The 15,576-nt window shown below is 40.7% G+C and overlaps 1 protein-coding gene across 3 annotated transcripts in view; it reads right to left on the bottom strand.

Moving 5' to 3' along the window:
• CFAP91 (cilia and flagella associated protein 91) overlaps positions 1–2,036 on the bottom strand; it is a 70,986-nt gene extending 68,950 nt beyond the window's left edge. For all 3 annotated transcript variants that reach the window (XM_074364199.1, XM_074364194.1, XM_074364195.1), the window contains exon 1: positions 1,792–2,036. In XM_074364199.1, coding sequence (XP_074220300.1) covers positions 1,792–1,918 — 127 coding nt within the window. In that variant the 5' untranslated portion in view covers positions 1,919–2,036. The remainder of the gene's footprint in view (positions 1–1,791) is intronic.
• Between the last annotated feature and the right edge of the window lie 13,540 nt (positions 2,037–15,576).

Below are 15,576 nucleotides of genomic sequence, written 5' to 3'. Positions count from 1 at the left end.
CTAACTCAGCCTTTAAAAAGAATGAAATATTGCCATTTGCAGCAACATGAATGGACCCAGAGAATATTACTTAGTGAAGTAAGTCAGACAGAGAAAGACAAATATCATATGATGTCACTTATATGTGGAATCTAAAAAATAATATAAATGAATCTATATACAAAACAGAAGACTCACAGAGAACAAATTTATACTCATCAAAGGGGAAAGGGAGTGGGGAGGGATAAATTAGAAGTATGAGATTAACAGATATAAACTGCTTTACATAAAATAGATAAGTAACAAGGATTTACTGTATATTAAATATCTTTTAATAACCTTATAATAGAAAATAATCTGAAAAATATATGTAATTGAATCATTTTGCTGTATCCCTAAAACTAACACAATATGGTAAATCAACTATACTCCACGAAATTAATTAAAAAATAAAATAAAGAAATTAGCAACTTATTGATTGGCAGTTAAGATTTGAACACGAATCCTTCTAGCCCCAGGCTTAATGTTATCAAAAGCCCGTGAATTTTATGGGGGAAATTTTCCCATGAAAATCATGAAAGAGCCCGTCAACCAATTTGCCTGTGTTGTGGAAACAGTTCTAACATAGAAGTTGTCACAACCAAATAATGGTGAGAGAGAGGAAGTGTTTCAAAACTCAAGACATAATGATTTCTTTTAGGGAACAGTATAAAAAATTGCAGATTCTGGGGGGAAAGAAAGGAAGAAAGAGCTCATGATAAACTCAGAAAGTATTTTAAAATATTTTTGGAAGCTGGGGAAAATATATCATATTTAAAAGACTTTAATTAGCAGGACAGTAGCATGGCTACTAATTCACCAACAAATGTACAGATGTAAGCAATCATCACACATTCCCAACGCCAGGAAATGGCTACCTTAAAGATTCCCATCCAAAGGAGACCCTGGGAATCCCAGAGGAGATACCACATGGTTAAAAGGAATACAAGATTCAGGTGAAGAGGGTGGGGCTACAGAGGGCAAAACTGGGGGAAAAAATCATGCTTTACTGATTATAATTATTGTAGTACTAAATTCAATCACTCAACAAATAATTCTCAATAAATTATTAGGCACATAAGTACCAGTACTGGAATAGGTGCTGAGAAGGCTACAAAAATGTACGGAAGAACTTAAAGAACTCAGGGAAATTACGGTCTAGTAGAAGAGACAGAACATAAATGAACATAAAGCCAGGGCTTTAAAATAAACTGGGGCTTTACTGGCCTAAAGGAACTAGCGGACCTAGTTTATAAAAGATATTTTGATGGATAAAAATAAGGTTAAAGAAAAAGGGAAACCTAAAAACAAAGGTGAGATAAACTAGCCCTTCTTCACTAGAATGCCAAATTTGGAGTTGCCCAGAGAATGGAAGCGGGAAGGTCATTCTATTTGGGCATTTTATGCAATTTGAAAGCAGGCGTATTAAGTGAATCTCCAAGCCTGCAAATCATTGCACTTTACTGGATACCAAAATCCCAAGAACTGGTTTTAGGAAAATCGCTTAGCGCAAGTTAGTAGGAAAGAAGAGTCAGGTGGCCCCGCTGGGTGCTCTGAGAAGCAGAACACACCTGTGGCTTCCAAGACGCCTCTGAGAGCACCGCCACCTGGAGGGCTTGAAGCTGCTCCCACCCAAAAAAACACAACCGCGGGCAAGGGAATCTGTCCTGAGGCTTGTCTTGTCGACCGCGCTTCTGACCAGGTCCCACCGTCTCGAAGCCTATATGGCCCAGGAGTCGACAACTCAGGAGGGACGTCTGGAGCCGCCCTTACCGTACAGGAAATCATACGTTCGATTGGCAGAGACGTTGCCCCAGGCCCCCGATCTCCCTCCGCACCACCGGGTTTGAGACACCTGCGGCTTGGCCTGGGGCTCCTCGATGGTCACTGTGTGACTCATAGTGCCGGCTCTTCACTGTGGCTAGCCGGTATAAACTAGTGAGACTTAGCTGCTCTGTGCACCGTAGCTATGGTAACTCCTGGGAAGCGCTGGAGGGGAAGGACCTGGCGAGGTTACAGAGCTAAAGGAAAAGGGAGGGGCGGGGCTGGCGTGGGAGAGGAGGAGCCGGGTGACGACAGGAAGGGGCGGGGTGAGGAGCGGGAGAGGAGGGGCTAGGTGAACGTACAGGGCGGGGCTCGTGAGGGGAGGGGCGGGGCTGGCGTGGGAGGGGAGGAGCGCGATGACGATAGTAAGCCTTGGGGCGAGGCGCAGGAGCGGAAGGACTGGAAAGCGCAGATCCCAGGAGCTTTGAGGGGTGGGGGAAGGGAAGGGGAAGGAAGGAAGGTGGGCCAGAGGGGGCAGGCCTAGGGAGGGGATCGGAGAGGGGAAGAGTGGGGCTGGGAGGGACGGCCTCACTTCCCACTACGCTTCTGAGACCTAGCCGCGAGTTTTAGGACGCCCACCCAAGGTCTACGCCGTTTGGCCGCAGACTGGGGAAACGGCTGCTGCTCAAATCCAGAAGCAATTTGTTAGTAACACTCCGTCGGCTCTTTAGGAAATCCTTGGGAAATCTCAGAACCTTCTAGAATAGTTCCGGGCTTTTATTTCAGACATCCCCTTTTCACGGGACTTGTTCTTGGAGCTGAGAATCGCGCTCTAACCTTGGGCTTAGGCACACTAGGAGCTCTGGCCCCGGGTATCTGCGTTTGAAGTGGGTTGGGTAATTAATAACTGTTGATCCTCCTGCTGCTGCTGCTGCTGCTGCTGCTGGGCTTTAAATCAGCTGTATGTGATGTGGTGTAGTATGCACTGATTCTGCTTCATAAAATTTCTAGGGAAAATTTTTAACATAGGCAAAAGTGAACCCACTTTTGGTAATGAGCCCTCACTAACCAGCACCAAGAATCAACAATTATCAACATTTTACCAATCCAGTTTGACTTCTCTCCTAACCCGTTTTTTGCTTGAGTATTTTAAAACAAATCCCAGACATTGGTCACCCTTAAATTAATCAGCATCTAAAACTGATAAGGATTTCTAACTTAGTCACCATTGTCACACTTAAAATTCCTTCATATCTCATATTCAAATTTCTCTAGTTAAGTCTAAGATGTCATTAATACTTGGTTCTCATCAAAATATCCAAAAGAAGTCTTCACATTGCATTTTGGTATCTCTTAAGTCTTTTATTCTAGAACAGTGAATTTGTAATACCTTCAATAATTTTCTTTATTACAGACGTGTATATATGATACATATAATATAGATATTCATACACTGACGTGTATGGATATACACATGTAATATATGTATATATTGTATTTATATGTACATATATTACATAATATACAAATTATATATATATATGTCCATACACAGACCTGTGTATTTATGTGCACCCATATAATAGACACATGATATAGATGCACATCCATACCCAGATCTGTGTATAAATGTGCACCTGGTTAACAGACACATGATATGGGTACACTTTGCCTCCACCCCCAGGCCTGTGTGTGGAGGGGCACTCTTTCTCACAGACACATGACACAGGGTGTGCCTCCACCCCCAGGCCTGGGGCTGGAGGGGCACCCCAACTCATAGACACACAACACAGGGTGCACCTCCACCCCCAGGCCTAGGGATTGATTGATTGACAACTCAGGTTCCTTGTGCTCTGGTTGATTGGGAGCTCAGGTTCCTTGTGTTCTGGGTTGTTCCTTCCCCCTTCCTGTCCCAGGGCTTATTTCTATCTAAACCACTTAACATTCCCCCCTCTAGTCATAGGACCCCAAGTCTTTGGGATGTAGAGGGCGATGACAGCCCTAACTACATCCTTCTCATTGGCAAAATTAAATGGTTAAATTAATGACAAAATTAAATATTGGCAAAATTACATGGTAAAAGAGCTCTTTAATTAGCTGAAAGGAAATTATGTACTTATATAAATACTCAAACATAGAGAAAATTGGCTAAAATAAATTTCAGGTTCACATTATCTAAAAAGATTCAGTACTGGTATTGGTATTGAAGCTAGCTTAAGCTTTTTGGTTTAATTAATATAAACATGCCTTTAGAGACATCAGTGTTAAGTATAATAGTTCAGTTGTGCCTAGGCTTCCTAGAGATCAAGCAAAACTTTATTATATCTGTTACAAATTTGTCAACAAAAAAAGTAACTCAGTGTAAAAAAACTTCCAAAAAGTAAACAAAAAAAGAGATTTGGGGTAAACTCTATAGGAATTTTCTTTTGAAAATATCTACCTAAAAGTGTCTCTCCAAATTTTGGTACTTAAAACTTAAAACTAAGTTAAAAAGTTCACTGACTATCTGTGTCATTTATAAAATATTAAAACATTAATTACTGGGAAGATCTAAGTTTATCTACCTTTGCTTTAGGAAAGAAAAAAACAAAAACATAAGATTCCAGTGAGGAAATGGTGATATGACAACCAGTTCACAATTGCTTGCTTCTTGGTTTTTACCAGAGATTTAAGGTTTTTGAGGGTTAAAATGATAATATATGTAATTAAAGCTCCCAAAATAAGTATTTCATATACAGTAGGAAAGTAAGATGTATGTTTTCAGTAAGAGTTTCATTAAAAAAAAAACTACGAAAAAAAGAAAAGTTTTCATACATAATCAGGATTTTAAATATCTAACAAATTCAAAAAGTTCTCTGTAGCCCCAGCTAACTTTAAGATGTTTTATAGAAAACCTAACACATCTCAGATATTAGGATGATTTAATATGTTAAGTTAAATATAATCAGTCATAATTCTAGTAATTACAAACAAATCTGTATCAATTACAGTTGTTTAACCATGCCTTTTAAGTCTTTTTGTTGTTACAAACTGTTAAGTTGTTACAAAGGTGCTTCAACTTTAAAAAAATTCATCAGAAGTCAGTGGAAACAGTGGGTTACAATAGTCCCACATCAAATGATGGCCCATACCAGAAGTCAGTGGAAACAGTGGGTTACAATAGTCCCACATCAAATGATGGCCCATACCCGCAGGACACAAAAACAAAAGGCTGTCCTGCCCCTGGGGCCCCTAGATCAGGCCATTCAGAGATTTTTTACTCCCTGATACACAGAGTCTACACCCCTACCCAGCCTGAAGTGGTTTCAGAAGGCGGACCATCATCCCTTTACAACCCCATAAAAAGATGATGGGAGTAAAATCTCTGAGGGGGGAATAAGACAGGAAGGGGGCAGAGCACAGACATTCAAGTAATAACACAGTAATTAACACCAGAATGGTGAAAGATTCAACCCCCAGCAGGCCTTGAGTCTCAAAATGGTGGGAGATTTGACTTCTAGTAGATCTTGACCTCCATTATACAACCATTGTAACATGTTAGCAAGGTGAATAACGTGCCCACAGGTGCCAAGACAGTTCCAAGGCTGCAGCCCCCTCTCTCTCCCTTTTCGGACATGGCCACACTGTCTAAGGAATGTGTGCCTACTTTAACTCGACTCTGGGCACCCAACCCCCACACGTCGTGGCCTTTCTCGTGCCTCTTGATGGATCTCTAAATAACTCTACCTATACTGAAACAAACAAGCAGAAAAGATGATTGGTCCCCAGTATGAGCTGAGGTCTCAGTAAGACAGGCCTGGGGGTGGATGTACACCAAAAGAATATACATATTTTATATGTATGTATATCATATTATATATGTAGATATTATATTATATATATTATACTATATATGCATTCATATATTAGATGATATACACATTATATATATATCTATACACAGACATGTGTATATATAATATATATGATATACACATATATAATATACATATTATATATCTCTATATTAAATGCATACATACATATCTATTATATAATATACATATTGAACATATACATATCCAAGCACAGATGTGTATATATATGTTATATTTATATATATATATATCCATGCAATGACATGCACATAGAGATACACACATAAAATATACATAGTATACACATATACTATATTATATATGTATATATACACAAATATTATATGATATACATATTATATATATATATACACACATATATATATATATATATACACACACACACACGTATATACACATACCCATACACAGACACGAGTATATAAAATAAATATATATATTCAAACCTGACATGTATGGATATACACATATATAATATACATACTATATAAGTATAGATATTATATACGTCTATATAAGTATATAATGCATACTATACATATGACATATATACATATTCATACACAGACCTGTGTGATTATGTACCCTCATATAATAGACACATGATATGAGTGCAGATTCATTCCGAGACCTGCATGGATGTGCACACAATTAAGACACATGACAAGGGTGCATTTTGCGGCCAACCACAAGCATGTGTGTGGAGAGGCAACCCGGCTCATAGACACATGATAAGGGTGCACTGGGCCTCCACCCACAGGCCTGGGCCTGGAGGGGCACCCCGTCTCATAGAGACATGACACGGGGTGCGCCTACACCCCCAATATTTATTAATACTAATAAATTAGTATTAAAACAGTTTGGCGGGGGCCCTAAAAGAGATAAGATTTGAACCAGGAGACATTGAAGAAAGAGGTTTATCTAACAGGGATCCATAGTCCCCTAGGGCGATGGAAGAGTCTCACCGGAGTGTTGCTTGGAAAGCAGCCGCAGATCGCTAAGAGGTTCACAAGAATATGTGGCTCCCATCAGTGAACCAGATCTCATCAAGGTTTTCCAGGGGTTGGTCAGTGAGATCTGTTCTAGCTCCTAGAGAAATGGATAGGGTCTCATGACATAGGTGAAAGGGAAGAGACTCCTCTGGTAATGGTAATAGTGTAACAGGATTGAGTGTCCCACAAACAGAGACAGTGACATCTGGGTTTTCCAGCAAGAATGCCTGCTATTTAAGAAGCCGAGCATCTGAGAGCCAGAAATGTCCCTTGCCTTTTAAAAGGTCAGAAACTTGATGGTTAGCGTATGCTTGTATAGGGGCCCCCAGAGTTAGCTTAAAAGCTTCCTCCAGGAGAGTGGAGAGGGCTCCCTACACTCTTAGGCAGGAAGGCCAGCCTCAAGCAGTGGGATCTAGCTGCGTGGAGAGGTATCCCATAGACTGTTAGGTAGGACCCAACCATTGGGTGAGGACCACCAGGGCTATTCCTCCTTTCTCATGAACAGAGAACTGGAAGGGCCTTGTGGGATCTGGAAGCCCCAAGGCCAGGGATCTTACTAGAGATTTTTTTAATTCTTCCATTGCTTCCAGTTGGAAAGTTCCCCACTGGAGAGGTATTGTGTCATCTTTGTCCCTTAAGCGTCATATAGATGTTGGGCTATAGTCCCATAGTAAGGATCCAAAGCCTACAGGAAACTGTTAGTCCGAGAAATGCCCTGAGCTGTTTTCAAGTAGTGGGATTAGGGAGTTGTAAGATTCCCTGACTTCATTCAGGGGCAAAGGCTTACAGTTTCCAGCAGTCAGAACAACACCTACACAAGTTACCTCTTGTGTGACCATTTTGGTTTTGGACCTGGAAACTCTATATCCCCGCTTGGCCAAGAAGTCAAGACTTTGGATTGCATGTGGGATGGCCTGTTCTTCAGTAAGGGAGCAGATAAATAAGTCATATATTGTTTTTGATTAGGGAGCCAGGTAGGATCTCTGAGGGAGATGACAACCTGAGCAGCTGTCTTTGCTTGCCCTGCAATAACTTGATCCTAGACAGCAGGATTAATTTTATTCTCCCAGGCCTCTGGGTCTGGAAGTTTTTCTCCTTCCCCAGAGAGCAGTGAGAGTTATAAAGAGGTGAAAGTTTGTGGACTTTCTCCCAGGATAACTTGGGTTCTCAACTTGTAAAGAAGGTCTTGGCCTCAAGGGGGGCTAGGACATTCTGGCATGCATGAGAAAGAGTGTGCACATGTGCATTCGTCCCATAAACAGCAAAGGGTGGGGGAAGCAAAGGATCTTAAGGTAGGTTTACCTGTGACTCCCATGACGGTAGAGAATCTAGAGGAGAAGGGTCTGGAGAAGGAAGTTAGGACGGAGTAGGTGGTCCCAGTATCCAAAGAGCGATTGTCCTACCTGCCACATCCACTTGTACCCGTGGCTCCAGCCCAGTGATGAAGATCTCTTGCATTGTGGCTGACCGGAGGGGGCTTCTTTAGTCCTGGCCGCAGGCCGGTTATCCCCCTTGTGAGATTTGGCTTGAGGGACAGAGGGCCACCCAATGACCTTGCTTGTTACAACCAAAACAGGCAGATCTTGAAGGTTTGTCCTTATGGGGAGCTTTCTTGGCCCACTGACCAGGTCAGTGGCAGATGTTGTATTTATCATCAGGCTTGTCTCAGGCTGCTGGGGGCCAAGGACTTAGGGACGGTGGCTGCCCTTTAAGGGCTGTAATCACTTGGGCCTGCCTGGCCTCTTTCCTTCTCCTGAGCCTTGGCCTCTTGTACCTGATCTCAAACAAAAAAAAACTACTACTCAGGGATAAAAAAGAATAAAATAATGCCATTTGCAGCAATGTAGATGGACCTGGAGATAGTTATTCCAAGAGAAGTAAGCTAGAAAGAGAGTGAAAAATACCATATGATATCACTCATATGCGGAATCTAAAAGAGAAAAGAAAGAAAAAAAAGAACACTAATGAACTCATCTACAAAACAGAAACAGACTCACAGACATAGTAAATTATTTTATGGCTACAGGGGAAAGGAGGTTGGAAGGGATAAATTTGGGAATTTGAGATTTGCAAAGGTTAACCACTATATATAAAAATAAAAAACAGATTTCTTATGTATAGCACAAGGAGCTATATTCAATCTCTTGTAATAACCTTTAATGAAAAAGAATATGAAAACTAAAATATGTATACGTACGTATGACAGAGACATTATGCTGTACACCAGCAATTGACATATTGTAAATGACTATACTTCAATTAAAAAAAAAAGACTCAGTGCTAATGTTGCCACCTTTATGTAGCTTCCCCCAAACCCCAAATAGGGTGAGGCTTTATCTTCCAGTGCTGTCATAGCACCAATAGCATTGACCACCCTATAGCAGTAATTTTTTGCAACTTTGCTTCCTACAGTTGTGAGTTCATTGAGGGAACAGGTCTTTACATGGTCATTCTGAATCTCTGAAGTACCTGGTACGTGAAAGCTTAATAAAATGATTCCTAAATGACTAAATCCAACCATTTATTACATAAATTTACTGCCTACTAGGAAATAGGTATTAAAGATTCTGAGATAATTGCTACAGTTCACTGAATGGTGGAGAAAACAGACACAAAAACAAACAAAAAACACACTATAATGGCGTGATAATATTTTTCTGTCTGTGGGTATGGCTACATTCCCCACTTTGTTCCTTCTTCCCAGAATGTTTCTTGCCCCTGCCCCCCATTTTATCACTGCTGACTCATCATCTCAGGTCTCAGCTAGAATGTCCCCCCTACAGAAAGACGACTTTTCCTCACTTTATCAGATAAATTATTTGGAGTAGCCAATCGCCAGCCCCCTTGATAAACATATTAGGAGATGCTGACTGACAGACATATCAAATGTGATCAGATGCACATACATGATTGTCTCACAGAGAGTGCAGTGGCCACTTGCTGGAGTTGCGCTCTCTCTCCCTTGCTGGCTTGGAGGAAGCAAGTGGCAAAGACCACAGGTAGCCTCTTAGAGCTGCGGGGCTGAGGGTGGCTTCCAATCCACAGCAAGCAAGAAACCAAATCCTTTATTCCTACAACTGCAAGAAACTGAATTCTGCCAACAACCTGAGTAAGATGAGAAGCGTTTTCCACCCCCTCCCCACGTTGAATCTCAGATAAGACCACGGTCTCAGCCAAAATCATGACTGCGTTTGTGAGGCCCTCATCAGAGGAGCCACTTAAGCCGCTCCCAGATGTCTAAGCACAGAAACAGAGATAAAAGTACATGTGTATTACCACCCAGTTTGTAGTAATAGTGCTGCACAGCAAGAAACGACTAATAGGTAATCTTTATGAACTTAGGTTGGGAAGGGGTGCTGGTTAATGATACAGTTTCATCAAAATCAAAGTTATACTTTGCCCTGTTATGGAGACAGTACTCCATGGGTCTCATGCTTCTGCTTGTCTTGCAAGGAGGGGAGCTGTTGCCCTTTCTTTTGTGTAGGAAACAAACTTAAACAATAGAAAGAGTGGCTGTCTCTGGAACCAGGGGCAGGTTTGCTTGCAGCCTTAGAAGTCAGAGATCGTGTCTCCCTTTGAGCAAAGGGCAGGCTTTCTCACTGTCCATTATTGAAGAGTTGGATTTCCTGAACTCCCTGTTCCTCTCCTGTGATGTGACCCAGTGTGTAGCTGTCACCTGGCCTTCTTCACATCACCCTGTGGGAATTGGGGCTCAGGGAACTGGTGCAAAAATGCTAATACTTGGCCACTTCTGCTGTAGGTAATAAATGATCCTTCATCTCTGACCCAGCAGTTTGCTGGCCTCTACCAGCATTCATGGAACTGTGGCAGGCAAACAGGGCAACATCTCAGACCTTTCAGACTTCTGGAAATGCTATATAGAGAATTGTGTACAGCACCTATTTATCTGTGGAATTTGGAAAGCCTATTTTTTGCAGAGGCAGAAATATAAATACGATACAACGTTACTGCTGAACCTAGGACCAGACAAGTGAGAATTGAAGTCTTGCAATTCTCCTTTCCTGGCATTTGGTGTCACTCCTTCTCTACCAGCTCAACTACCTGCCCTTCCTTGCTAAAGTCTCCACACCTGGGGTTAGTTAGACATGAAAAATGGCTAAGAGTACCTTTCTCATGGAGGAACTTCAGAAAGCACTAACTTAGTCGTTGTTTGTGACATCACCAGGGCTGTCATCCCACTGACAGAATGCCTGCATGGACCATTTGTAGTTCGTGTCCTCAAAGCACCATACAATAACATATTTACTGTACTTATGAAAAAGCACATTACAGTCATCACTGCAACTCTTGCTGCCTACTAATTTAGCAATTATAGCAACAACAGAGAGCACCAGAGGCTTAAAATAGTTAAGTATTGCTGGTTAAAATTGTAACTGGGAAGCAAAAACTTGACAACAAACCTCAGAGTTGCCTCTGTAAAACAGATGGTTGAATCCAATCTTTCATTATTGAGCCTCCACACTCTACCTACTCTCAATTTCATCTCTAATGCCAGCTCTCTAAAATTGTGTTTTTCTCGGGGGAAGTGAGTTACTGCAATTTATCCTTGGGTAGAATGGGAAACATTAAATGACAGTGTTTTATACGCCTACTTTTCCTTTCACTAAGATAGGCCATCCCACAAGTCTAAAGGCATTTAGGCTAGGCAAGCAAAGTAAAGCATCATGTTAACATAAAAATCAGTAGTTGATCTGAAAGTTTACTTATTCATAAATTAAAAGGAAGAAGAAAAAGTAACACACACGTGTGGGTTAGCTGTACCATTCTGAGACAAGAAGAGACTTGAGTTGCTGGATATAAATGACTAAATATTTCACTTTGGAAAGGAATGCCCTTTAGTCTTTTCTTCAAGGGCAGGAGAATATTCCGTCCCAAAGAAGCAGTTATTGAAAGAGTTGAAGACTCCCAGTGCTCAGGGAGGAAACCTAGGGCTTGTTTATATCTTGAACGCAGCAGGTTAAAGGAAGTGTAGGTGGGGCACAGTGTGGTCACTGCAAGTCCGTCTTCACTGAAGCAGGGAAGGACAGTAAGCAAGAAGAATCTTCTCTCAGTTGCAGACTGAAACTGTTGTTTCAGTCTTTTGGTCTATGCTCTGTGTTTACAGCTGATCACAATTCTCGTAACTGCCTAACCTCTCTTGGCTATTTTTATCTTTTCTTCCTTGTTCACTTCCTAGACCAAGAAGTTCAGTAGCACAATTAAATACAGAACAATGATTAATTTAAAAATAAGAAATATTTACCTTACACTTAGACAAATTAAGTGAGAGCACAGACCTTAGAGGGAGAAGACGTGGAGACTTAGGGCTGTTATTTATACATTATGTGACCTTGAACAAATCATGTCCATCTATGAACCTCAATTTTCTCATCTATAAATGTAGATAATCCGTTCAACTGTTACTGAACCCAAGTTCGTGTGCCTGACACACAGTGAGGCCAAACAAACCGAAATGTCATTGTTTGGTACAGAGAAATGTTTATTGCAGGGACCAAGCAAGGAGAACGAGCATTTCAAGCTCAAAAGACCTGAACTCGGCTTCAGAGAAGAGTTTTTCGAGGCAAATTTGCAGGGAGCACTGCAGGATGTGGGCTTTTTTTTTTTTTTTTAATTGGTTGGTGGTAAGGTAACAGGGTGGTGTTCCAGTAATCTTGATCATCAGCCTCCTGGTTCTAATCAGTCTGGGGGCCAGGTGCTTGTACTCAGACCGAAGTTATCAACCCCCACCTGGGTGGGGGCCTTACTTCCTGTAACCAAGCCCAGATATGTATCAGATTGTTATGTACGCCTTCAGGAAGGGCTAGGAGTCCTGTAACCCTATTGTTCTAATCACTAACTGTTTGATGAATCTGTCCTCTGGGACTCAGCAAACGTCTAGGAGGAGGAAGCCTTTTTCCTACAAACAAGAAACAGGGGACATGGAAAGTCTTTAGGCCCCGGGAGGGCCTCAAAGGGTCCTGCTCGTTTTCACACCTATGGTAGAGATTAAATGATGGTTCACAAACTCAACAGTCCTATATATTTGGAAAGCATTGGAGCTGAAGATTATGTTGCCATTTCAATTGAATATTCATTCTAAGTGGGCACATTTTAAAAAATCAGGCTTCTCTATTAATAATTATCAGCACCAATAAAAGTTATTAGACAGTACTAAAAGGGAAAATAAACTTGAACAATATTTTCTCTTTGTTTCTCTGCTTATTTAAGGTAAGAGAGATCTTTCTATGGAAAAAAAAAGTACTTCTAGATTCTTGGCAGCAACAGGCCAAAATAAAGCTTTTGGGGACCAATTTGTCTGAGTAAAAAGCATTTATGCCGTGTCTACCATGTGCTAAAACCACTGTTGGGGGAACCAAAATGAGTATGACAAGAGGACCACACACCTTCTAGGAAGTCCCAATATCTATTTATGACAACATGACTGTTTTTCTTAAAAGCAAGGAAGTGACCTAAACCCTAAGAATAAAACTTTCCACACTACCTAAAAGTGTAGTGAGAGAGGATATTAAATAATTAAATTCAATTTCTACCCCATAAAGCAGTGTTTTCCAAACTGCATGTAGCAAGCTGCAACCAGCAGTTTTCCTTGGTCCTCAGGTGCAGATAACTGACTTAATTGTCCTTCTCTGTCCATGACACATTGTTGTCATTGGTCCCTGCAAGGACACTTTATTTATTTCATTTATCTCCATTCTCTACCCTCACTTGCCTCTCCTTATAGGCATCCATTCTGTTTAAAGCAAATCATTTCACACATGTGTCCTTATGTATACGTGTGTTCTTGTACCCCTTCTTTAAATTTATGCAAATAGTATTAGGCTATGTAGCTATTCTCTTTCTGACTTTTCCCCACTATCTACACTATTTAAAGAATGTGTCCATGTTACTATGTGTACATGTTGTCAACTTCTTCTAATTTGGACCCTGTACTCCACATTTCCCTCTCCACCTCCAGATTGCCTCCAGTTCCCTGTTACATGAATATGCTGTGACAATGAACCCCATACATGTTCCTTTGTGGACTTGCTGGAAAGTTCTTTAGAATATAGATCCAGGAATAAAATTGCTGAGTCATAGGATATGCACCTATTCTTAAATCAACTGGATACTGCCTAACTGCCTTTGAAAATGGCAAGACCAGTCTGCATTCCCAGGGATTCCTGCATACTCACTGGTACTTGGCATTATCCAGTTTTCTAATTTCAGTCTAATGGGTATAAGGTGATAACCTCTTTGTTTTATTTTCCATTTTTATGACTGTACTCTTGAAACATCTCTTTTTGTGCATGTTGACCTTGAGTTTTCTCTTCTATGTATTCTACACATTCTCCTCTCTTAAATAAGCAGAGAAACAAACAAAAAATGAATATTTCTGCTTCTATATATTGTCTGTTCACATCTCTTCTCTATTTTTCTACTGGGGTTGCAATTCTCTTATTGTTACTTTCTACAATTTCCTTAAATATTCTAGACATTAATCCTTTGTTGGATTTAGATATTTCAAATACCTTTTATCATTTTGTCATCTATTTGTTAACTTTGTCTACAGTATCTGTTACAGGACACTGAGGCATATTAAAATTTTTAAGAGTTTATTTAAGCAAAAATTGATTCTAACCAGACAGCACCACACCAGAAGTGGTTAGGAAAGTTTCATCAATAAGAGGCTTTTATAGAAAAAGGTGGGAGACCGGAAAGCCTAGTTAGCAGCTTGTGATTGGTTGCCTTTAGCATTTTGATTTTGTAACCTTGAGGCATTGATAGGCTTAAATTTTGGTTTGCTTATGTAGGTTGCAATGGCATTAGGGCCACCTCAGTCTAATGGCCTCCTTATTTTGTTACAGATCCCCAATGTGTTGGCGACCCCCTCAATGGGTCTTTTGCCCAGAGTCACAAATGCCAATCAAATGAAACTGTGTTTAGTATAGCAGATTAGAAAGTGTATTAACTGATCAAGGGATACAGAAAAGAGAGCTCACACTCTAAGTATACCTTCTCCCCCAGGGGGTGGGGGAAGTAAAGGAATTTTAAAGGGTCAAGAGCTCTAGGAAAGGGGCGAAGATTTCCAGGGGCAGCTGGGGCATGTGCAGTCTTCCATGCTTCTTTGCACACTGCATGAATTGTGCCTAGCAAAGTGCAAGTCTCTCCCCGGGTAGAGACTGAGCATAGTAATGCAGCAAAGGTAACTTTTGGACTCTTCCAGGCTTCATCTGCACAGAAACTGTTCCTGTGGTCAAGTCAGAGCCGATTCAGGTTGGTTGACCATTGCACATCTGTTGAAGCACAGCTGTAAAACATTTTTGCAAATACTAGGTGCTTTGAAATCAACACAAAGATAAATCAAGGCAAGGATCCTTTAGCTCGCAGAGGCAGGTATGGGTGACAGTTTAATTAACTTAATACATCCTTTGTAAATCCTCAAGCCTTTATTTTCATGAAATTAACTTCATCAGTTTTTTAACTTACAATTTGTGCTTTTGAAATGTTGTCAAATAGGTTGTTCCCCATCCCTTGGTATAAAGATAATTTCCTCTACTCTCTTCTATTAATTTATTTTTTTTCCAGTTTGTTTTCTTTTCCCCATTGATTTGTTGAACTGTGTTTATTACATATTACATTTCCAAGTGATGTTGATATTGCTAGTTCAAGAAGCACTGTTTGAGTAGCAAGATATTGAACAATGGGGGTGAACAGCTAGTTGAAAGAACTAATAATAGTGGATAAGGGTGAATTTAGGAGAATGTAAGGGCAGTGTGTTGTATTGTTAAACATAGCAATCCAAAATGAAGTAAAAAATCATGCTTATCAGTAGTTTTTAGATGACAAAATGGGGACAGTCTTAGTAACTTGGAAGATACACAGCACCAGTTCACAGACGCACCTCAGGATTCCCTGAGCTAAAT

This window comes from Camelus bactrianus, chromosome 1 (assembly GCF_048773025.1).
Source record: "Camelus bactrianus isolate YW-2024 breed Bactrian camel chromosome 1, ASM4877302v1, whole genome shotgun sequence".
NCBI classification, from domain to species: domain Eukaryota; kingdom Metazoa; phylum Chordata; class Mammalia; order Artiodactyla; family Camelidae; genus Camelus; species Camelus bactrianus.
The sequence above is the reverse complement of the archived record's forward strand: the minus strand, read 5'-3'. Positions and strand labels throughout refer to the sequence as shown.